The sequence below is a fragment of the Zootoca vivipara genome, chromosome 9 (assembly GCF_963506605.1).
Source record: "Zootoca vivipara chromosome 9, rZooViv1.1, whole genome shotgun sequence".
In the NCBI taxonomy this organism is placed as follows: Eukaryota; Metazoa; Chordata; class Lepidosauria; order Squamata; family Lacertidae; genus Zootoca; species Zootoca vivipara.
The window spans coordinates 71,478,032-71,503,408 of record NC_083284.1 but is presented as its reverse complement, the minus strand read 5'-3'; the positions used below and the strand labels follow the sequence as shown (position 1 = coordinate 71,503,408).

The 25,377-nt window shown below is 49.1% G+C and overlaps 1 protein-coding gene across 4 annotated transcripts in view; it reads right to left on the bottom strand.

Annotated features, from left to right (window-relative positions):
- CCDC33 (coiled-coil domain containing 33) overlaps positions 1-25,377 on the bottom strand; it is a 187,634-nt gene that overhangs the window by 118,181 nt on the left and 44,076 nt on the right. For all 4 annotated transcript variants that reach the window (XR_009558188.1, XM_060279001.1, XM_060278999.1 and 1 more), the window contains exon 4: positions 13,815-13,972. Coding sequence is in view for 3 of the 4 variants with exons in the window: in XM_060279001.1 (XP_060134984.1) it covers positions 13,815-13,972 (158 nt within the window). In the remaining variant the exon portion in view is untranslated. The remainder of the gene's footprint in view (positions 1-13,814; positions 13,973-25,377) is intronic.

The window sequence follows — 25,377 nt, the reverse complement described above, 5'->3', positions numbered from 1 at the left end:
TCCTTGAATTTCTTTCATCTGCTCTGAAGTGGCTGAGCTACAGTATTAGAACAAGGTTTGGAGGGGGACCTTTCATTTGCCCCTCCCCACCTCGGTCTTGCATGCCTCACCTCCGGGGGGGGGGAGCAAAGGGGGGTCTTGCTATTCCATTCTCACTGATCAGTTGCACTGATATCAACATTTCTGCATGTCCTTGCAACATGCACCAGAACTATTTGATGGCTGCATACCTGTAACAGGGAGGGCTTACAGAGAACACCCCCCCCCCTCATGAGAGCGAAGGGTCTGAGGGAGGGAGTCAGGAAACTGAAAGAGAGTGCCAGGGCTCTGGCAACATCCAAGAGCCCCCGCTCCATCGGCAGGGAGAGAGGGAGGGGGAAAGAGAGGACAGGAATCATTCAGACCGGAGACCTTCCCCCCCCCCATGCCAGAATTGAGGAGGAGGAGGAAAAGGAGGCGCTTCTCAGTTCCGATGCTTTTATGTTGGTCCAGAACGCAGAGGGGGCAGTGCAGGAATCTGACTCGAGCGAGTAGACATGAAACCAGCAATTCGTTACACTGTAAATAATGTGCACCAATAAAAGCTTCTGAAAGACAAGCATGTGGAAGGTCGTTACTCAAGAGTAGTCACATCAACCCTGACAATACCTAAGCAATAGAATGGGAAATGCACTCAGGGTAGTGCATTTTGAGATGACAAAGGTCTCTCGGCTGCAAGCTTTGTTAGAGGGGATGTCAGAAAATTTAGGAGTAGAAATTGCCGACACGCTCTTATTCATCTTATTCATCTCACGTCTAGAATGGAAATCAATCCAGTGAATATGATTGGTATTTACTGTTGTTGTGGCTGTCAGTCTGCAAATGGCAAACAATGGATTATGGTCACGTCCCCTACATTGGCATCCCATTTCCTTTGCACTGTAATGAAAGGGGTGGGATAACATAATGGCAACATCATAATTACTTAAATAAGTTGCATAGTTTTGCCCCAACGGACAGCAAGATGAATAAAGTACTTTTTGGCAGACATGGAGGATGGCATCGGAACAAAAATAGGGCTGCAGGCAATGACTGCAGCGCAGAGTGGAAAGCAATGCATGGAGAGCGAGGCCTCCTTACACCCCTAATTGTTTTGACCAGTGACCAGAGAGCAGCAGGACCTTTGAAGTGGAGCTCTTTGAGTGGGCACAGCAGACAACTAGAGGCTGCCCTTTAGGTAACTTAGAGCCGAGCCATTAAGGGCTTTAAAGATCAGCACCAGCATTTTCAGCTGGGCCCAGAAATGCATACAGAGCCAATATAAATGGTGTAGAATTGGTGTTAAATGTCCCGATTTTTCCACCTCCTCCCCCCTCATTTTGCAAACCACTTCAAGGTTGGTGGGTTGGTTTTTAAACAAACAAGCAGTGTATACATTTTATGAAATAAAACAAACAAACAAACAAACACTAAATTAATAAATTAATAACTAATAAACACCAGGGTGGCCACATTCTGCCCCATTTGAAGATTTCAAAGCATTTTCAGAGGCAGCTGCAACAGGGTAAATAGCATTACAGAAATCCTGCTTGGAGAACAATATTATATAAATATAGTAAATAATTTTTTTTAATGTCAAACACAGCAAATGCATCATGTTCCCATACAGCACGGGTCTGCCCTTGTGGCTCGATGGAAGTAGAAACTGCTTCACATGTACTGCTACGTTGTCGTTTTTATGAGGATATACGTTTGACTTTTATTACACCTGTTTTGCAAAAGTCCATGAAAGAATCTGAACACCATAGTTTAAAACTACTGCTAGAGGACAAGAATCCCAAGACTACATTAAATGTAGCCAAATTCTGTGTGTCTGCAATCAATCGCAGGAAGCAAGTGGTATCCCATAATGATCAAACCCCTAAATGTTAACTACAGGGGGTATGCTAACAATTAATTTTAATTTTTATATTTAAATCCTTGTTATATTCATACTGTCCTTTGTATTTTTGATATGTTTTATGATCTGTGATATTGTGCGTGTTGATGCTGGTCTGCGACCGTATTAATAAATTCATTCATTCATCCATCATGTCCCCCACTCTTTATATGTGTACCCCCCTTTCTTATGTCACCTATCCAGGCACTGGCCACGCCCTACACCTGCTTAGACAGGTTCAGCAAGGTATGTTTTCAGTCCAGGCCCTGTGTCAGAAGTGATGGTGCACTGTAACCCCACAGAGCTGTAAAGGGGGAACTACTGCCCCCCCCTAGGGTTGCCAGACTCAATAGAGGACAGGACTTCTGTGCCTTTAATTGCCCTGCTCTCTTTTGAGTCTGGAAACCTTAAAGAGAAACCAGCAGACCCTTTGCTTGGAAATGAAACAAAAGGGTTGCTGGTTTCTCTTTAAGGTTTCCAGACTCAAAAGAGAACAGGGCAATTAAAGGCGCAGAAGTCCTGTCCTCTATTGAGTCTGGCAACCCTATGCCCCCCACAATTCCTTGCACACTCCCCCAACTTGTGTTCCTCAAATAATAATTACCCTCCTCCACTGGCTACTACAAACATTTTGATAGAAAGTCCTTAGGGCATTCTTCAAATGCTAGCAGCCCCACACACCCGGCAAGAGGCACAGAACTCATTTCTCATCTCAGCGAGCCATGAACAGGTGCACAGAGCTGGCTTTTACAACCCACCAAATGCTGTTGAGACCGCTTGCATCAGCGATGAATAAAATTAGAGAGGAGCAGGAATTAAAATGGACATAATGTAATTGAAAACTAGGAGCTATTGGGGGGGACACACACAATATGTTGGCTACAATTGTTACGGCTTTCACTTCTTCAGCACTTCCACGGGGGCAGGAGGCAAGGAATGCATTCAATTGGACTGACTCTGAAATCTCTTTCACATCACCTCTGAAAGTCCTAAAAGAATGGCAGGACCAGTGTCCATGCTCAAAAATTTAGCTTTGACAAATCAAGCCCCTGCCTAAGGCTAGAGACACCACTGAAGTAAGAGCCACCCTGAGAAATTGCCCTGGAAATGTTACCTCTGTGCACACATATTCACATGTTTATGTGTCTTTTTGTTTGATAGTAGAAGTTGAACACTTGGAGAATTCTGATCCAAACAGAAACAGGAGTGGAAATTGCCCATCTTCATTGATAAGTCATGTGCTTGAAATGGAAATCAACCCAGCTGCTAATGATCAATATGCACTGTTGCTGTCGCTTTCAGTTCACAGATGGTACATAATTGATCTCTCTCTCTCTCTCTCTCTCTCTCTCTCTCTCTCTCTCTCTCTCTCTCTCTCTCTCTCACACACACACACACACACACACACACACCATTTGCACTGGGTTTCCATTGCAGTGAAATTAATGGGGTGGAACAATATAATTCATGACATAACTTACCTAATTTTGCTACAGTGGACAGCAATTGCAGCGGAATGGAAACAGTGCTGTACGCAACAAATACCAGACCGAATGTAAAATTAGAAGAGCCTGCTGAATCAGGCCAGTAGCCCACCTAGTCCTGCATCCTGTTCTCACAGGGGCCAACCAGATGCCCCAGTGGGAATCCTGCACGCAGGACCTCAGCACAAGAGCCCTCCCTGCCTCCTGTGGGAGTGAGTTCCATAGCTTAAACTTTAACTCTACGCTGCGTGAAGAAGGACTTCTTTTTATCTGTCTTGAATCTTCCGACATTCAGCTTCATGGGGTACCCACATTTTATAGTGTTATGAGAGAGGGAGAAAAACTTTTCTCTGTCCGCTTTCTCCACACCAGGCAAAATCTTATAAATGTCTATCATGTTGCCTCTTCCTCGCCTTTCTCTAAACAAAAAAGTCCCAAATGCTGCAACCTTCTTTCATAGAGCAGGATCATTTTGGCTGATCTTTTCTGAGCTTTCTCCAACTCTACAACATGTTTTTTGATATTCAAATGGTTTCTAAAGGTAAAGAGACCCCTGACCATTAGATCCAGTCGTGACCGACTCTGGAAGCGTATAGCTTCCAGGTCATGTGGCCAGCATGACTAAGCCGCTTTTGGCAAACCAGAGCAGCTCTTTAATTCATAGAATCATAGAATCATAGAGTTGGAAGAGACCACAAGGGCCATCCAGTCCAACCCCCTGCCAAGCAGGAAACACCATCAAAGCATTCTTGACATATGGCTGTCAAGCCTCCGCTTAAAGACCTCCAAAGAAGGAGACTCCACCACACTTCTTGGCAGCAAATTCCACTGTCGAACAGCTCTTACTGTCAGGAAGTTCTTCCTAATGTTTAGGTGGAAGCTTCTTTCTTATAGTTTGAATCCATTGCTCCGTGTCCGCTTCTCTGGAGCAGCAGAAAACAACCTTTCACCCTCCTCTATATGACATCCTTTTATATATTTGAACATGGCTATCATATCACTCCTTAACCTTCTCTTCTCCAGGCTAAACATGCCCAGCTCCCTAAGCCGTTCCTCATAAGGCATTGTTTCCAAGCTTTTAACCATTTTGGACACGTTCCAGCTTGTCAGTATCCTTTTTGAACTGTGGTGCCCAGAACTGGACACAGTACTCCAGGTGAGGTCTGACCAGAGCAGAATACAGTGGTACTATTACTTCCCTTGATTTAGATGCTCATCTGCTGTATTCATTCCTTTAATATTAAGGTTTTGTTTTTGTTTTTAAAACAAATGCTTTCAAGGATTCACAGTTAGTGTTTTACTGGAGGCAACCCACCCAATAAAGGTGGGATTTGTTTTGTTTGTTTGTTTTAAAAAAACCAAACACCTCCCATTTCAAAAGGAGCTATTTTGATACAAGGGGGGAAGTGCCATTCATGTGCAAATTAGCCTTTGATTGACAATGTGCCCAAGCCTCCCTCTCATTTGTATCTTTTGCTAATTCACATTGCATAATGATGCAGCTTTCCCTCTGCCTAGCAACAGCCTCATTAGGGGCTCCTCTTAGGCCAAGGTCTGCCTGGATCTTAACACTGCCCACCGCTCTTTATGCCACTCTCAGAGATCGAGGCGGCATTCCTGCAAACAATAGCCTATATATATATTTCTGCACCAGTTCTCCTCACCATGGCTACTCACGACACCTGGCTGGTGCACGTGGCAGGTCTAATTTGTGAGATGTGCAAATATCCTCCACCCACAGTTGCTCCTGTTTGTCATAGCATCAGAACACCAGAAGAGTCTGCTGGATCAGGCCATTCCATTGATCTGGTACAGCAGGACTCTAAGCACCTGACTTCCTAACCAGGGTATTGTGGGCTTTCGGGGAGGGGAAGTCTAGATGATGCTCTGGGTCCCTTCCAATCTTTGTGGGCCCTATATCCTGTGAGGATTAGAATCTGAAGTAGGATTCTACTGCTAAACTGGTCGTGCAAGTCTCTTTGTAGGCCAATGACCGTAGCTGGTCCTCATCAGCTAAGTGTCCTCCTCAGCACCCCAAAAGAAGGAGCCAGCCTGCACGAGCTGCAACTAAGTGATGGGGCCCTCCAGGCTAAAGATGGGCCTTTCCTCCACCCAGCTGCTAGGTACCGGTAGGAGAATGAAAGCCAAATGGTGTGTGAGGGCTGAGCTGGAAGCAAGACACAGAGAAGGTGCAACTAATGGAGGAGCAAGATCTGTTGGGGTGTCAATGCTGTGGTCCCTCCACCTTGTATAGATGTGCGTATAAAACCATGTTTCCTATATTACACCACATTCTGACCTTCATTCCAAGGATACTGAACCACTGGAATTGCTCACCGCTCAGAGGCTGGGGTGCATGAAACACTGGTGTTAGCATTTCCTGTAGGAGGAAATTTGAACCCCTACATCCTCTGATAAATCCATCTATCCTAAAGAGGACCCCCTGTCCTTCATTCCAAGGAAACTGAACTCTGGGCAAGCACAGGAACCCCTACTCTCTCCCCACTTGGAGGCTGGGGTGGCATGTAACATGGGTATGCCTCATGGGCATAGGCAGGGGGGGCAATTGCCCCCCCCCCCGAAGCAAAAGGCTGAGGGGCGCAGCGTGGCAGCCCCAGGCTTATGCTCCCTGTGTGCCTCTGGAGCTTCGCACGGGGAGCAGAGCCTGGGGCCGCCTCCTCGGAAGAGCTGAAAGGCGCAGGCCACGTAGCCCTGCCCACATTCCCACTGTGGCCCCTCCCCTCCTGTGCCTTGGTCCCTCCCCTTGCTCCCCCCTAATTTTGATCCTGGGTACGCCCCTGCCTTATGGCCACATGAGGGATCTTGGTTTGGTGCAGAAGATGCTGGATAGATCAGCCTCTTGTGGATTCTGATCTAATAGCGCTGACCTCTTAAGTCCACGGCAGGCAGCAGCCTGAATCACAGCAATTTCATCTCACTTTCATCTGGGTCTTTGGCACAGCAAATGCACGGATAGCTCCTCCTAGACTGTGTGTGTTGTTAAGGCTTGGAGAGGGGAGGGTCAATAAATGGGGTGGGGGTGAGAAGCATGAGCTCTGAAGCATTCTTGGTTTTAATCTCACACATTGTTGCTTTCTCGCTGCTTTGAATGTCACTCCTGCCTCCAGGCGGGTCCAGGGTTGAGAAAGACTCGCAGCCTTTTCACCCAGGCATTTCCTGTGATTCTTGTTCAAATATTTTTCCAGTGCGGCTTCAGACAGAAATGCCATAACAATATAAATGGTAAAATATGGAGATGCAGAGGGTGTGGAAAAGTTGGAGTCGTGGCCCATAGAGGCCCCCACCCACCCATAGCTCAGCGACAGAGCATTTGTCCTGCAAGCAGCAGGTCCCAGGTTACACCTCCAGCTTCTCCAGGTATTGTCCACATTGAGCAACATGGACCAGTACTGTATAAGGCCTGACTCAGTACAAGGCAGCTTCCTAGGATCCTAAAAAAGCCCCTTTCTTCCAGGACCCAGAGATGCACAACTGCTCAGCATTGTAACACTAGAATTCGAGGACATCTAATGAAGCTGAAGATTGGAAGAGTCATGAGAGGTAAAAGAAAGTCCTTCTTTAAGCAGCGCATAGTTAAACTATGGAACTCCCTCCCACAGGAGGCGGTGATGGCCACCAACCTAGATGGTGTTGAAAGAGGATGGGACAACCATGAAGAAAAAGGCTATCCACGGCTACTAGCCAAGATGGTTTCTGCTCTGCCTCCATGGTCGAAGAGGTGGCCGTGCTTCTGAATGCCAGTGGCTGGAAGCCACAGGAGGAGAGAGGGCTCTTGTGCTTGAATCCTGCTTGTGGGCAACTGGTCTAGTGACAACAGGGTGCTAGAACAGGGTGGCCATTGACCTGATCCATCAGGTTCTTCTTATGTTCTTATCCCCAACCCTTTGTCACGGTCCGGTCGGCGGGCGGTTGAAGCCCTGGCTGAGGACATCAGAACCAGAGGCAAGATGGTGGTGTAGAAGCAGGAACAGGTGCAGGGCTGAGGGTCCAGCAGCAGGCAGTCGCCGGGGCAAGGAGCAAGGCAGAGGTGAAGGTCTGGGAGTCAAGGAGCAAGGCGTCGGCAAGGCAGAGGTCCAAGGGTCGAGGAACAAGGCGCCAGCAAGGCGAAGGTCCAAGGGTCGAGGATCAAGGTGTCGGCAAGGCGAGGGTCCAAGGAGAAAGGCGTTGGCAAGGCAAGGGTCCAAGGAGAAAGGCGTCGGCAAGGCAAGGGTCCAAGGAGCAAGAGGCCAGATGCAACCAGGCAGGGATAGCGTTGCTGTGGCAAAGAGCTGAAGGGAAATGCTGGGCTTTTATCCCTCCCAGCTCCTGCCACCAGGTGCAGTGAGGTATCAAGTGGCCTCACCTGAGTGACCACTCCTTACCTCTCCAGCACAAGCTGAGGCAGGCCCCAGTCCTGCAAAGCACTACAGGCTCCAGAGCCTGACTCCTGCCCATACTCCTGACACCCTTAATCCAAATATTGCAGCAGCCATTCAAAAGCCACCTTCTGGTGATGAAACCAGTTGTCAGCCACTTGCACCAAGGAGCAGTCTGTATTCTCACATTTGACCATGAAAAGTCTTTGCATCCATTCATCTTGTGAGTGGGTTGAAAACACAAAGGCCTAAGAGACAAGTGTTTTCCAGGGTGAGAAATTTTGGCTCCAGCAGAAGCATCTCCAGGTGAGAAAACTAATGGGGGAAGGAATTTGTCTTCTCTCTCACCTCCTCCCTGGCTCATGGCAAAGCCCATGGAGGAGACCATTTGGGCTTAATTACAGCATCAAGGGATATCAACAGCCTGTGGAGGCTGCCCCATTTGGATGAATGGGGAGCTTCTCCCCACCCTCATTGTGACTTCCACCAGCCCCCCGCCTGCCCGCCTGCCTTCTTACTTAGAAGCAGGCCAGGCAGTGGCCCTGCCTCTCAGCTCCCTCCTCTTCCTCCCTAGGCCCAGTGGGATCTCCTTAGAAAAGGGGGTGACCTCTTCTTCCTTGGAGATTTTAAAGCAGAGGTCGGATGCAGTGGCGGATCTTGGAGTCTCAAATTTCAGCGACGCCCCCACATGCTTGGTCGGATAGGCCACATATAACAGATTCATCAGCGGCGTTTCCTGCCTTGCAGGGGGTTGGACTAGATGACCCTTGGGATCCCTTCCAACTCTATGGTTTTATGATTCTATGCTCAGAAGATAACAGGGGTCCTCCTTTTGCTCTTCCTTCTGTACTTGCCTTCCACAGGCATCTTGTTCTTTTCAGCTATGCTTTAATTTGCATGGGTGGGATTTGTGTTGTATACTGGTATTTGTAAACATTTCATTAACACTATTTAATAAATACATTTTAAAAATGGTCCAGCTTTCCAATCTTCTTATAATACGGGGATGTCAGGAGTATGGGCAGGAGTCAGGCTCTGGGGCCTGTAGTGCTTTGCAGGACTGGGGCCTGCCTTAGCTTGTGCTGGAGAAGCAAGGAGTGGCCACTCAGGTGAGGCCACTTAATACCTCACTGCACCTGGTGGCAGGAGCTGGGAGGGATAAAAGCTCAGCTTTTCCCTTCAGCTCTTTGCCACAGCAATGCTATCCCTGCCTGGTTGCCTCTGGCCTCTTGCTCCTTGGACCCTCGCCTTTGCCAACGCCTTGATCCTCGACCCTTGGACCTCTGCCTTGCCGACACCTTGATCCTCGACCCTTGGACCTTTGCCTTGCCGACGCCTTGCTCCTTGACTCCCAAACCTTCGCCTCTGCCTTGCTCCTTGACCCTGCGACTGCCTGCTGCTGGACCCTCAACTCTGCACCTGTTCCTGCTTCTACACCACCATCTTGCCCTGGTCCTGACGTCCTCAGCCAGGGCTTCAACCGCCCGCCGACTGGACCGTGACAGGGGAGGGCAACGTATCCACAAGCATGCCTTTCAGCTTATTTGCATGGAGTTCTACTATGCAGGCAAAAACATTATAAACAGCTCTGGGTTGGCAGGGGCTTGTAGGGCGAGCTTGGCGTGCGCACAGAGAAAACCCTGCCAATCAACAATGGGCACCTGTGACTGGCAGGCCCTTCCCTTCCCCCAGCATGGCTTGGCAGCTTGATCCTGCCCTGGAGAAACATGCTGCTCTTGGGTGACAGAGTCCTGTTTGGGAGGACCCTCTGGGATCCCCTCTCTCCCCTCAGAACTAATTTATAGAAAACTTCAGCAGAAACGGGCAGCAAAACAACAAGCAGATCTATATCTGGAAATGGGCCAACCTTTGCTTAGAATAATCCATGCACATTGTCAAGTTGAAGGGATACGATTTGGTCATCTTAGACTACGGATTAGGGAGAGGGAAAAGAATTTGATAGGGTTTGCCTCCAGAATTTACCCTTTCCAAAACAATACTCAAACCAAAAGCACAGCCAGTTCGGCACTCTTCCAGATTTCGCAAGGCAAAAGTAAAGCCTACAAATAATATGCTTGTACGAGGGCAAAGTGTACATCAAAAGCAGATAGCTGTGAAAGCAGCATACATTCAAAAATGCATTCTGTTGAGAGAAATCGCTGTGCAGGAAAACAACTCTGTATGTTAAGGGGGAAATTGCACACAAAATCATGTGTATATTGGTAGAAATGCACCGTAAATTCCTGATGACTTTCCACGAAGTCTGATGTGGAAATGTGGAGAAACTGTAAAAATGAAGAACCAAGAGAAACGAAAGCTGACAGATTTGCCTATCCCTGCCTTGGGTTTAATGCATTTTAGAAAGCAAAGTCTGTCTTACTCCATTCATTTCAAAACACGGTAAGACAGCCCTGCTGTGTTTGGGGCCCTTTTGCTCATTCTGGACTCTGGACATCTGCCCCAAAGACCTACTCTAGTGCTGCCACTAGATCTTTTTCCCAGAGAGGAGAGACACAGTTACTGTTCAGGATCCATTGGGTTATAACCTACGAGATTGCTTTATGCCATATATGCCCACTTGATCACTTTGAACAGTAGAACTGGCACAGTTAACAGGTGCCACTTAATACCCCCGCCACATTTGTAAGAAATATCTAGTGTGGCAGCACCTACACTTTGGAACTCCCTGCCTATTGACATCAGCCTTCAAGGTACACTTTTTTGGCACCTGCTAAAAACATTCTTGCTTAGATAAGCCTGCCCAGATGCTTAGAAAGTTGATGTAAGTTTTACTTCCTGGCAGCGGCAAGAATAATCATAGCTAGGAAACAGAAAAGCAAGGAGGATTTCAAATAGAAGAATGGTATAAAGAAGGGTCACTGGAAGGACAGATCGTGAAGCTGAGGTTCCAATACTTTGGCCACCTCATGAGCAGAGAAGAATCCTTGGAAAAGACCCTGATGTTGGGAAAGATTGAGGGCACTAGGAGAAGGGGACAACGGAGGACGAGATGGTTGGACAGTGTTCTCGAAGCTACGAACATGAGTTTGACCAAACTGCGGGAGGCAGTGCAAGACAGGAGTGCCTGGCGTGCTATGGTCCATGGTGTCACGAAGAGTCGGACACGACTAAACGACTAAACAACAACAACGACAACAAATAAAGAAGGGTGGGCTATAGCAATTAATGATAAATTAACATGCGCTATCAAAGTAAGAAGGGAAATATGGAAGAGAAATGACTTGGAGGAAATTTGTGGTATTTGTATTGAAAGGGGTCATGCCATCTGAAGAAGTGTAATTTTTTTGGAAAGTTGGATAATTATGATAAATAATGGTCTTGGGGTAGGTGCAAATTTCTATTTATATTATTACTCTGTTAAAAAAAGAAAATTTATTTTAAAAAAGAAAGATGATGCAAGTTTTAATCTTTTCTTTAGTCTGTAATTTTAACTTTCTGTAAGTCTAAAATTATTGTTATTTTTTCTTATTGGTGATTTTATTGCTTTCTCTTTTTGGTAAACCACTTTCAGGTTTTTTTCTTTTTTTACAATCAAGTCGTATATAAATTTTATGAAATAAAAATGTAAGTACATTGAGTGAGCAGGGCTAGCAGATATCCTGCTGTTGACACCTCTAGGCCAGCTCTTATTTATCCCACCCCCTTCATTCAGAAAAGGGTTAAGAACTCTGGTGCAGATGATCAACTTGAGCTGGGGGGGGATGCAACTTGTGGATTATTTTATTTAAACAAATGAATAAAATAATACGATCCCAGCTTTATCTTAAAGCTGACATGTTCATAGAGCATATAAAGCCACATAGTGGTTGGCCTTTAATTCTTAATAGCCTCCTCTTTTAAATGCAGGGTTAAGGTCCAGAAATGCAAACTGCAAGTGTCAGGAGGCTCAGCACCAAATGCAAAATTCTGTGTTTGCAAGGTTTGGTGTTGGAATGATGGAATATGCACAGCTGTGCCTGCCAGTGCCGAGATCTGGGATTCAGGGATGCTAAACCAACATTCCCTCTCAAAACACTAAGAGAACATCAAACCTTGTTTGCCAAGACACTAAGCACACAGTGGGCACCTTGGCTTCCCTCGGAGGAAGGGGATTCTATATTCCAGGCCTCTTTTTTAATTTATATATAAAAAATACCCTGCTCATGATTCAGACACTCAGAATTCAAAACAACTCAGTGATGCCCTTTCAATTAGTCTGCCATACCAAAGTCAGAGGCCTTTAATTGAGTCCCAGGATGCATCTATTATACACAAGGCTGGATAACTCAGGACATCAAGACGCAGCCTGTTTTATTTATTCCATTCAAAGTTTAAAATGCTGGCAGTGCTGCCTTGATCTCTCACCCACCAAACTGTAGAAGGCATCATAAACCTGTGGTGAAGGATGCAATCACCTACAGAAGTAAGTATTTGAATTCAAAGAGGAGTGGTTTGTGTGTCACCATTGCCTCTATTCCTCGTGACCATAGCTGCCAAGTACCCCGTTTTCCCTGGGAAACCCCCGTTTTTACTTACCTTTTCCCGGTGGTCCCCCGTATCACTTCGTCTCCCGTTTTTCTCCGTTATTTTCTCCTGCCGACAGCCATTTTTTTTCTTTCCGATCTGCCCTTCTATGGGCACCAAAAATGGTCACCGCCGGCTTCAAAAGTCACATCTACGCATGTCCGGAAGTGCATAGAAGCGACTTCCAGTGTCGGCGGCGGCCATTTTTGGTGCCCATAGATGGGCGGAGCGACACCGGAAGTTGTGTCGACGCACTTCCTGACATGCGTACAAGCGACTTTCTAAGCCAGCGGTGGCCATTTTTGGTGCCCATAAAAGGGCAAAGCGACACCGGAAGTTACGTCGACGCAACGTCCGGTGTCACACGGCTGCCGGTCCCGGATTCTGCAGTCCGGGACTTGGAAGGTAAGCTCATGGCCGTCTTCTTCATCAGTTTATTTACGAGTGGGAACTGCAGCAAAATGATGCAGCCAGGCCCTTTCCCAAGGTACACTCCATTTCATTCTCCCTCTCACCCAGTCTCCTTTCCCTCCTCTTCAGCCGGCTGTTGCCTCACTCTTGTACACAGGTGGTGCCCCTGGGGCTACATAAGCAACAGCATTCATACAAAGGTTCTCCACTCCTGACATAAGTAGGTTTTCTGTGAAGCAGTACACTCCTAACCCAGGGAACCTTTCCTGCAACCAGTGCTTTTTTCTGGGGGGGGGGGACGCAGGGGGATGCGTACCCCTAAACATTTTGCTTTGCCCCAACCGACCAACCGATGGACCGACATGCCAGTTGTCTCCGCAGTAGCAGCGCAGACCGGAGTTCCGTCATTCTCCATGCCAGTGTCCGGGGAGGGGAGTCTGGGGTGGCCACTGCTCCTCTTCCTCCTCTTGCCGGGCTAGTGACAGCCGGTGAGTGCTTGCCCCTCCTCGCTCAAGCCGACCCCGACGCCACCATTGCCAGGGACCTACCCGTCCTCTCAGCGCCGCCTCAAGTCCCTCGTCTGGGAGTTGGGGGGGAGGGGGCAAGGAGCAGCCAAAATGAGAGTACTCCTAAACATTTTTTTAAGAAAAAAAGCACTGCCTGTGACCATGACACGTCTCTCCAAATTGACACCATCTCCTTGCCATAGCTGCCAAGTACCCCGTTTTCCCCGGGAAATCCCCATTTTTAGTTACCTTTTCCCGGTGGTCCCCCGTATCACTTCGTCTCCCGTTTTTCTCTGTTATTTTCTCCTGCCAGCGGCCATGTTTTTTTTTCTGATTTGCCCTTCTATGGGCAGAAAAAATGGCCACCGCCGGCTTCAAAAGTCGCATCTACGCATGACCGGAGGTGCGTAGATGCGACTTCTGGTGTCGGCCATTTTTTGTGCCCATAGATGGGCAGGGCGACACCGGAAGTTGCGTCGACGCAACTTCCGGTGTCACACGGCTGCCGGTCCCGGATTCTGCAGTCTGGGACTTGGAAGGTAAGCTCCTTGCACTCAAGAAAACACCAAAAGATAGAGTCAGAAAAGATACTCACACGATGACATAGGGACTGGGTACATTGCCCTTCTTGTTTGAGGGAAGATTGCTGGCCCCATGCAGCGTGACCTCAATGGATTCCATCTCAGGATTAGCCAAGTGCAAGGCGCTGGGTTTGGAAGTTGGCGTTCCTGGCCCTGCAGGATCCTCCTTCACCTGCCCAGGGGAAGCAGAAAGAAACACCAACTCAGCAGAACTGAGGTTTGTCCGACGGCAGGATGTGGCAGCAAAGCAGCTGGTAGTTAAACTCTGGAACTCAGATTGGAGAACTGGGCCCAAACTAACAGAATGAATTTCAATAGGAACAAATGTCAGGTTCTGTACTTAAACAGGAACAACCAGCTGCACAAATATAATATGGGGGACACCTGGCTTGCCAGTGGTATGTGTGAAAAGCATCTAGGGGTCTTAGTGGACCACAAGCTTAACATGAGTCCAGCGGTGGAGCAAGCCGATCGGGCGCCTGGGGTGGCGCGCGTGCCCTGCGCCCGGGGGCAGGGCCAAGCAGGGCAGGGCAGGACGCTCCACGGGGCCTCTGAGTAGTCTGCCGCACTATAATAATAATAATAATAATAATAATAATAATAATAATAATAATAATAATAATTTATTATTTATACCCTGCCCATCTGGCCGGGTCCCCCCAGCCACTCTGGGCAGCTTCCAACAGAAGAATAAAACACAATATCTATTAAACATTAAAAGCCTCCCTGAACAGGGCTGCCTTCAGATGTTTTCTAAAAGTCTGGTAGTTGTTTTTCTTTTTGACATCTGATGGGAGGGCATTCCACAGGGCGGGCACCACCACCGAGAAGGCCCTCTGCCTGGTTCCCTGCAACTTGGCTTCTCGCAACGAGGGAACCGCCAGAAGGTCCTCGGCGCTGGACCTCAGTGTCCGGGCAGAATGATGGAGGTGAAGACGCTCCTTCAGGTATACTGGACCGAGGCCATTTAGGGCTTTAAAGGTAAGCACCAACACTTTGAATTGTGCTCGGAAACGTACTGGGAGCCAATGTAGATCTTTCAAGACTAAAGCTGAGGGAGAGGCAATGGGCGGACTGTCTGGGGCACCACAGAGATGCGTGGCTCGGGTGCGCTGCAGGCCCCGCGGTGAGTGCCACCCACCATTTTGTCACCCCCATCAGTGGGGACACCCAGGGCGAACCACACCCACCACACCCCCTTGCTATGCCTCTGCATGAATCAACAGTGTGATGCAGCATCAAAAAAAGCGAATGCAATTCTGGGCCTCATCAACAGAAGTCTAGTGTCCAGATCAAGGGAGGTAAAAGTACCACTCTATTCTGCCTTGGTCAGACCACACCTGGAAGACTGTGTCCAGTTTTGGGCACCAAAATTTAAGAAGGACGTTGACAAGTTGGAACATGTGCAGAGGAGGGCGACCAAGATGATCAAGGGTCCAAGCCTGATGAGGAAAGTCTCCTCTTTACCAGGCTCCACATACCCAATGCCCTCATGCACCCCTCAGACTGAAAAAAAGGTTCGCCATCCAGGCTTTTTGACTGTTAATAACATGTGGCTTTGGGAGCCAATTCTGGTTGGAAATTAGGGCTAGAAAGGATGTGTTGAAGGCATTCATGTCTCCATCTCACTTCATCTTAAGACCTGCTTTGGCAACAAAACCCCTAAAGGGCCTCTGTGCGAATATACCAGAGGACGGCAGAAGCAAGAGTTAAATCTCTGGCCTCCTTGACTTGCAAATGAAAGGCAGCAGAAGACCCTTTCAATCATCTTTTCATTAGCACCTCATCTGGCTTCATCGACAAGCAACATCCCAAGAGCCTTGCAAAGCCGTCCTCCTTTAATTCAAAGAGCCAGAAGTTCTTTGGAGCACGCAGAGATGGCACCTGCACCCCCACCAATCAAAACCTTGCAGGTCGGCAGGGGAGGAGGAGGAGGAGGAGGAGGAGGAGGAGGAGGAGGAGAGAAAGGTTGTTACACACCTCAGTGGATGCAAGGCTCAAGTGATAATAAGGGCAAAGAAATCTGGGGAGAGGGCCTTTTGGTGAAGGTGTTTTAAGAACATAATAAGAGTCGGCTGGATCAGGCCAATGACCCATCTAGCCCAGCATCCTGTTCTCATTGTCTGCCTGAACACTTGCCTGTGGGAAATCCATAAGCGAGACACAAGCACAAGAGTTCTTTCTGCTCCTGTGGTTTCCAGCAACTAGTATTCAGCAGGCACGTAGGAAGGGAGAGGCGTAGGGGGTGGGCCGCCCCTAGCTCCAGTCTGGCAGGGGCAGCGCACGGGGGGGCAGTGCCCCCGGCCCCTGGCCCGCCCCTCGCCTCCTCTGCCCAAGCAATTGCCATTTGAACTTATTTATCTGTTTGCCATTGCAGTAGCACGCTCTGAAGCAGAGAACTGGCTGAGCACCACCGGCCAAGTGCGACGACTGAGTGGCGCCAGCCGAGCAGAGCAGCAGCGCCAACCCGGACAGACTGCGCATGCGTGGACATGCGCAGTCTGTGCTGGCTCGTCCTGGCACGTACGTCGTGCATCGTGACGTCAGGACGCATTTGCGCTGCGGAGCGACGCACCGTTCGCCACTGGTATTCAGAAACATTCCTGCCTCCAACTGTGGAAACAGAGCATAGCCATTGTGGCTAGTAGCCTTCAATAGCCCTTTCCTCCATAAATTTGTCTAATACTCTTCTAAAGCCATCCAAGTTGGTGGCCATCCCTGCCTGCACACCATAGGTTTGTGTAATGGTATTATGATACTGGCAGTTTCGTTTTCAGTTCATTTCCTAACAATTCCCAGCATGGAATTTGCCTTTTGCACACTGCTTTGGTGGGTGGCCCACAGGCTGAAACATGGCACAGTCAATGATGGCCAGTCAAGTGTTATCACAAGACGAACAGGTCACCAGCCAGTATGACAACAAAGAGGGCAGAAACTGGAACACCATCCTTGCAAAGCCCTGCTTGACACCTGTCTTCACAAGAGAAGCTTCAGGATTGGGCATCATGGCAACCCAAACTTGAATGCAAAGCTTATCCATTCCCCGTGGGCTGAGTGGACCTAAATGCAGAGTTTAGTACTGCAGACACTTCCCTTTTGTTAGGTCACCAATTTAACCCTGCAATAGCAGCACAGTAAATACAGTGGTACCTCGGGTTACGAACTTAATTCATTCCGGAGGTCTGTTCTTAACCTGAAACCGTTCTTAACCGGAGGCGTGCTTTCGCTGCCGCAGTGCTGCCACCGCACAATTTCCGTTCTCATCCTGGGGCAAAGTTCGCAACCCGGAGCAACTACTTCCGTGTTAGCGGAGTTTGTAACCCGAAACGTTTGTAACCTGAAGTGTTTGTAACCCGAGGTGCCACTGTAATAATGAAGGTTTAGTGGGGGACCAAGCAAGTGGTGCAGCAATCACAGGACTGTTTTACTACATTTAAAAACTGTAATTATATTCAACACATGTTGTTGTTGTTGCTGCTGCTGTTGTTGTTGTTAAGATTATTATTCCCCCATATACACCTTTTCCCCTGACAAGGGATGAAGGTGGCTTACAGATAAAATCGAAACAGCTAAAGACATAGGAAAAACATTTTTAACATTAATATAATTAAAACGGTATAAGATCTAGTTAAACATTCAAATAATTATAATAAAAACATCACAGAACCATCCCTTTTCTTAAAAACTTTCAGTTCCTCAAAACCTGTTGGAACAAGAAGGACTCCACCTGCAGTCTGGCTTCTCCAGGCAGGGAGTTCCAAAGATGTCTGGGAGCCATAGCTGTCAACTTCCAGATTGGAAAATAAGGGATCGGCAGCGACGCGGCACCGGAAGTCACTTCTGCACATGTCTGGACATAAGCAGAAGCGACTTCTGATGCCAGCTCTGCCCAGTTTCCAGTGCCCAGAGATGGGCAGAGTGGCACCGGAAGTTGCTTCTGCCAGGCTGCCCGTGTCTGCATGTCTGGGCACCAGAAATTGCTTCTGCGCATGCCCAGGCAATTTTCGGCCGGCAGGAGCTGCTTCCTTATAAATCCGGGGGAATTACGGGGTATTTTGCCATTCAGGATAACAGCGGGAAACAGACTTAAATACGGGGGTTTCCCGTGAAAAACGGGAGACTTGACAGCTATGCTGGGAGCAGTGCCACTGAGGAGGCCCTCTCCCACGTCCCCAGCAAGAGTCCCTGTGAGGGTGGGGGGACTGAGAGAAGGGCTTCCTCCAAATATCTGAAAACGTAAACAGGTTAATGTGAGGAAATGGGGTACTTCCGATAGCCTGGACCTATGCCATGTTGGGCTTTATAAGTCATAAGCAGCACTTTGAATTGCCCCTGGAAACAGACCTGCAAACAGTGGAGTTGTTGTAACAAGGGAGTCGTCCGCTTCCTATAACGCACAAGGTCCACAGGCAAAATCTCCCATCCAGGCATTTGACCACCAGACCCAGAACTGATGGCAATGATTTATTTGACCCATGATTTGCTCCTTAAGGCAGTGTTTCCCAACCAGTGTGCCTCCAGATGTTTTGGGACTACAACTCCCATCATTCCTGACCACTGGTCTTGCTAGCTAGGGATGATGGGAGTTGTAGTCCCAAAACATCTGGAGGCACACTGGTTGAGAAACACTGCCTTAAGGGAAGAGGCATGGAACCCTGTCTAGAGCAGACTGCACATCGTTCCTCCCGAGGAACCCCCACTAACAGATTCCCAGTCTGGTTTGGACAGACCCCCAGTTTATTGGCCCTCATCCAGTCCATTACTGTGACTGGGCACTGGTTCACCAACTTCCCTGCAGAGGATAAAAAGGGAAAGCAAAGCTGTGCACCACCAGCATATTGATGACAAGACCCTCCAAAAATTTGCATGACACCCCCAAGACCAGGCATCCCCAAACTTCGGCCCTCCAGATGTTTTGGACTACAATTCCCATCATCCCTGACCACTGGTCCTGTTAGCTAGGGACCATGGGAGTTGTAGGCCAAAACCTCTGGAGGGCCGCAGTTTGGGGATGCCTGCCCAAGACTATTTCATATCAGACGTAAATGTTTTGTGCTTGGATGCTGGTTGCAAGTTGGGGGCTAATCCTTGGACAAGATATTGGGTTGGGCCCTCCCAGCTGTCACAGCTGCTGCTGCTGCCCACCTTCTGGAAAAGAGAAGAACCAGCTCCTTTTCCTTGCTCATGTCACCATTTGCTTACTCAGAGAGGTTCAATGAATCGGAATCAACAGGGAGAAGTAGGTATAGCTGGGCCTGGGTGATCCAGGGATTGGCAATGCCCCCCTAACCTAACTCCCTTCCCCATATTTCACTGAAGTTGGCACCTCTGCCCCCCTCCACTAGCGTTTGAGCCTTGGTAGCTGCCCAGTGAGGCAGATCCCTGATATCTGCTCTGCTGCTTGGCTCCACCATGGCAAACTCAAATATTTGCCTAAGATCCAGGACAAAGCACTGCTCTGTCTTGTGCTACAGTGCGGGCAACAAGCAGGCTAGTCCATGGAGGGCATTCTTGACTCTACAGAAAGGGCCCTTTCGGTTCTGCTTTATTTCATTTGACTAGTTCAGCAATGTCTTAATGCAATTAAATCTGCCCTCCGGGACACAAGAAAGAGGGCTGCTCTCTTTTACAATGAGCCTGGAATGTCCCCCGTCCCCCCCCCACTCTGTTAACAGGAAAGAAAGAAAAGCACATGTCACACATCACAAATGTGATCTCGCCAACGGATGAACCCCAAGGCCGCACTGCCAGTGCCAGCCTGGCTTAGGAAAACAAGCCTCCCTCAGCAACTCGGTGCATGACCCATCTGCTAGTGGCAGGCAAAGATTGCAGTGCCAGAACAACCGAACCATGACAGCTCACAAAGTGGGGCGGCTACCTTTGCCAGGCAAAAGAGGAGCAGGCCCTGAACCTCCAACCAACTGGGCAAAAGCAAGTGTCCTGAACCTCAGCATACCCAGAGGGGAGTCCTAATAGTGCCCTAAAAGGGCAACCCTAGAGAGTAGTCAGACAGTCCAAATGGTCAAATGCCAGTCCAGGTGTAATACAACAAGCAAGGCCCAAAGTCAACCCACAAGGTCAGACCCTCCCAGGGTCCCTATTTCCCAGGAGTGTCCCTATTTTCATTGGAGAAATGTTGGAGGGTATGGAGTTATCCAACCCCCCAAGCCGTCTGAAGGCAATCCTGTATAGGGAAGGGTTGGTTTTTTTGAAAAAAAAAAGTTTAATATTTTATTATGTTTTTATATATTTTGGAAGCCACCCAGAGTGGCTGGGGCAACCCAGTAAGATGTCTGGGGTATAAACAGTAAAATGATCATTATGGAATGGGACGTCCCTATTTTCATCGAAGAAATGTTGGAGGGTGTGCAAGGTGATGTTCCTGCCTCTGGCTTGGAACACCTGGGGTTAGTCCCAGAGTCACCATCCAGTAGTCCAGTGGCTGACCAGATGCCTGGGGGAAGCCCACAAGCACTGGCGGAGGAAGAGGAGTGCGGGGGGAGTGCAGCGCCCCCCCCGCAGCACAATCCCAGCGGGGTGCCATTGTGGCTGCCCCCCCTGCCCACACTGGGCGCCACGCCCCCAGGACACACACAAGCCCCGCCCGCACAGGAAGCTCCGCCACTGCCCACAAGCAGGATTTGTGGACAAGAGCAGCTCACCCCTCCTGAGGTTTCAAGCAACTGGAATTCAGAAGCATTTCTGTCTCTGACTGTAGAGGCAGGACATGGGTAGTAGCCATCCATAGCCCTCTCTTTCAAGAATTTGTGCAATCCTCTTTAAAAGTCACCCAAGTCATCACTGCCTCCGGTTGAAGTGAGTTCCACAGCTTAACTGTGTCCTCGCTTTAAAGGTAAAGGACTCCTGACAGTTAAGTCCAGTCGCGAATGACTCCGGGGTTGCGGCGCTCATCTCGCTTTACTGGCCGAGGGAGCCGACGTTTGTCCGCAGACAGTTTTTCCGGGTCATGTGGCCAGCATGACTAAGCCACTTCTGGCGAACCAGAGCAGTGCACGGAAATGCCGTTTACCTTCCCGCCGGAGCGGTACCTATTCATCTACTTGCACTTTGATGTGCTTTCAAACTGCTAGGTTGGCAGGAGCTGGGACCGAACAACGGGAGCTCACCCCGTCGCGGGGATTCGAACTGCTGACCTTCTGATCAGCAAGCCCTAGGCTCAGTGGCTTAGTCCTGAATCTTCCACCATTCAGCTTCATTGCCTGCCTATGAGTTTTAGTGTTAATAATAATAATAATAATAATAATAATTTACCATTTATAACCCGCCCATCTGGCCGGGTTCCCCCAGCCACTCTGGGCGGCTTCCAACAAAACATTAAAATACAGAAATCCATCAAACATTAAAAGCTTCCCTAAACAGGGCTGCCTTAAGATGCCTTCTAAAGGTCTGGTAATTGTTGTTCTCTTTGACCTCTGGTGGGAGGGCATTCCACAGGGTGGGTGCCACTACCGAGAAGGCCCTCTGCCTGGTTCTCTGTAACTTGGCTTCTCGTAGCGAGGGAACCGCCAGAAGGCCCTCGGCGCATGACCTCAGTGTCCGGGCAGAACGATGGGGGTGGAGACGCTCCTTCAGGTATACTGGACCAAGGCCGTTTAGGGCTTTAAAGGTCAGCACCAACACTTTGAATTGTGCTCGGAAGCGTACTGGGAGCCAATGTAGGTCTTTCAGGACCAGTGTTATGTGGTCTCGGCGGCCGTTCCCAGTCACCAGTCTAGCCGCCACATTCTGGGTTAGTTGTAGTTTCCGGGTCACCTTCAAAGGTAGCCCCACATAGAGCGCATTGCAGTAGTCCAAGCAAGAGATAACTAGAGCATGCACCACTCTGGCGAGACAGTCCACGGGCAGGTAGGGTCTCTGCCTGCGTACCAGATGGAGCTGATAAACAGCTGCCCTGGACAAGGGCGTACCCACCACGGGGCAAGTTAGGGCAGCTGCCCTACTCTAGAAGCAGGGCTGGTGGGCAGATGCGGAGCACAGCCCGGCGGAGCGTGAGTTCGCCATTCCCGCCGCGCTGCGCCGCACCCTCCCTCCAGCTCCCCGGCGCGCCCTCAGGCAAGGCCAAGCGCGGCGGGGAACCAGGGAGCGCGGCGCAGTGGGCGGGAACGCCGAATTCGCGCTCCGCTGGGCTGGGCTCCGCCTCCGCCCACCAGCCCTGCTTCTAGGGAGGGGCACAGCCCGGCGGAGCGCGAGTTCGCCGTTCCCGCCCGCCACGCTGCGCCCTCCCTCCAGCTCCCCATCGTGCCCTCTGGCAAGGCCAAGCGCGGCGGGGAACCAGAGAGCGCGGCACGGCGGGCGGGAACGCTGAACTCGCGCTCCGCTGGGCTGGGCTCCGCCTCCACCCACCAGCCCTGCTTCTAGGGAGGGGCACAGCCCGGCGGAGCGCGAGTTCGCCGTTCCCGCCCGCCGCGCTGCGCCCTCCCTCCAGCTCCCCGTCGCGCCCTCTGGCAAGGCCAAGCGCGGCGGGGAACCAGAGAGTGCGGCGCGGCGGGCGGGAATGCTGAACTCGCGCTTCGCTGGGCTGGTGCTCCGCCTCCGCCCACCAGCCCTGCTTCTAGGGAGGGGCACAGCCCGGCGGAGCGTGAGTTCGCCGTTCCCGCCCACTTTGTGGCCCCTCCCCTTCCGTGCCTTGGCCCCTCCCCTTGCCCCCCCTAGTTTTGATCCTGGGTACGCCCATGGCCCTGGACACAGAATTGACCTGCACCTCCATGGACAGCTGTGAGTCCAAAATGACTCCCAGGCTGCACACCTGCTCCTTCAGGGGCACAGTTACCCCATTCAGGACCAGGGAGTCCTCCACACCTGCCTGCCTCCTGTCCCCCACAAACAGTACTTCTGTCTTGTCGTGATTCAACCTCAATCTGTTAGCCGCCATCCATCCATCCTCCAACCGTCTCCAAGCAGGATGGTGGCTTATATCCATATTATCCATCCATCCATCCATCCATCCATCCATCCTTTTATAAATGAATAAAATGCAAAATGACTTGAATTTCTTGCCCAATCCCTACAGCCTGAGTAGACATGTATGAGTTGCAAGTCCTGCCCTCACTGCTCTCCTCCTTGGTGCTTGTTTCTTATTCCTTTGGTAAATTCTTACCAGTTCCCTCATTCTTGAACAAAGCTTGCTGAGAACTCGAGTGAGTCACTAGGGGAAGGAGGCCGTCGGTTTCCAGGATGTTGGATCATTCGCACCAACACCAGCTGCCCCGTAACAACCATTATTCCAAGTTCTGTGATTAATTGCTATGTGGTTTTTTTAAAAAAAATGTCTGAGATCCTATTTGTGTTGGGGGTGGGGGTGGAGAAGAAGTAAAATATAAGAAGAAGAAAAAGCAATTTCCAAAATTGAAATGTGCAGAGGAGTGCTATTGGGTAAGGAAGGCAGAAATATTAAAGATGGGCCAGTGGGGAGGGGACTTACGAGGGAGGGAGGGAGCTATAGAGAGACCAAAAATGGACAATTAACATTGCGACACGTCCCACTGCTTTCCCAAGGGAAAACCCACCATTTACCATTGAATCGGACCAAACGTCAATCGGTTTTTCCGCAGATTGATGTCTCTTTTGATTCAGCGGTAAACAGTGTGTTTCCCCAGGGAAATCTGCAGGCCAAATGAAAAACTGCCCAGACCCGTGCCTGAAAAGCATGGAACAAGCGGAAAATCTCCCGGAGCCAAGGACAAGTGGAAGTGTGGACGAGCCCTGGGCAAGAGCTGGTAAAGACAATGCTCTATTTTGCAGGAGTCTGCAGGAGGAGGCTTTGCTACATTTCCTCCTAAGTCAGTGGTTCCCAAAGTGGGCGGTGGAATAACCTCGGAGGGGGGCACTAAGAGGCCAGGGGGGAGCAGTGGGGCACTCGAGGTGTTAATGACTACCAGGTTTTGAAAAGCTGGCATCGCTGGATCACGCTCACCCACCTTCGTGAATTAGTTAAACTAAATAGTTTGAACTGGGTTTCAGAAAAATGTCCAAATTGGCAATATGTCAGGGAAAACCCGGATGTATGACAAAGCGATGGGGAAAGCAGCAGAAACAGCGTCAAAAGCTTTAAAACACTATTTTGGGGGGAGGTTTCCCCCCCAAAAGCTCAACAATTCTGGGGCCTTCCTTAAAAAGCCGAACAAAGTTGCAGGTGTCAGGAATTTTACTTTTTGAAAATTGGCAACCCTACCTTATTCTGAAGAATCCTTTTTATAGATAGGGGGCACTGGGGACGAAGCTATGGAACCAAGAGGACGGGGGCCCAAAAAGTTTGGGAACCACAGTTGACCCAACTAAACTGCAAAGCAACTCTGTAATCTATCTATCTATCTATCTATCTATCTATCTATCTATCTATCTATCTATCTATCTATCTATCTATAAAATTAGTTATATACCACCGTCCAGGGCTTTTTTTTTCTGTACTTCTCAGGACAGAGCAGGGATGTGTAGAATTATTAAAACAGCAGAGAGCATTATTGGCTGCTCTCTCTCCACCTTAGAACAAATCTACACCACCAGGTGCCATAGAAAAGCACTAGACATATCAAGAGATCCAACGCACCCTGGTCACCGTTTCTTTGAGCTCCTGCCATCGGGACAGAGATATAGAACAATGCAGGCAAGAACGAGCCGTCTCAGGAACAGTTCATAGAATCATAGAGTTGGAAGAGACCACAAGGGCCATCCAGTCCAACCCCCTGCCAAGCAGGAAACACCATCAAAGCATTCTTGACATATGGCTGTCAATCCTCTGTTTAAAGACCTCCAAAGAAGGAGACTCCACCACACTTCTTGGCAGCAAATTCCACTGTCGAACAGCTCTTATTGTCAGGAAGTTCTTCCTAATGTTTAGTTTCTTCTCTAGAGCGATTTTGGCCTTAAATGGAAAGTCTGGCCTTCGAAGTCATCTTATTTTACTTGTTATTTTGTATTATATTTACTGTTTTTAATTAGGTTTTGTAATTTTGGATTATGCGGAATACTTTATCTGAGTGGATGTGGCAACCGAGTAATTTCGTTGTTCCCGCAAGGGGACAATGGCAATAAAGATATCTTATCTTACATGTTTTAACAACAAAAAAGAGACGCCAGTATTGTGTACCCTCGAGTACCCCCAGAAAAAAAGCACTCCCACCATCTCACAAAATGCCAGAACATTCACCAGTGGACTGGTAGCACCATGTTCCCAAACTACAAAGAAGTGTTCCCTCCCAACATATTCAAATAGATGTTAAATAACAATGGGGACAAAACTCTGCCTTGCAAATCCCCCCCACTCCCACCAATGTTACTCTCCAGACTGGTCCAAGGCTACTACAGTGGTACCTCTACTTAAGAATTTAATGCGTTCCGAACGCACATTTGTAAGTTGAAAAAAATTGTAAGTCGAATCCCATAGGAATGCATTGGGAGAAAAAATTCGTAAGTCGAAGCAACCCTATTTAAAAATTCGTAAGTAGAAAAAATCCTATCTCAACTGCATCTAAGATGGCGGACAGAGCTCCATTCGTAAGTAGAAAAATTTGTAAGTAGAGTTATTCGTAAGTAGAGGGACCTAGTAAGCTTCATGGC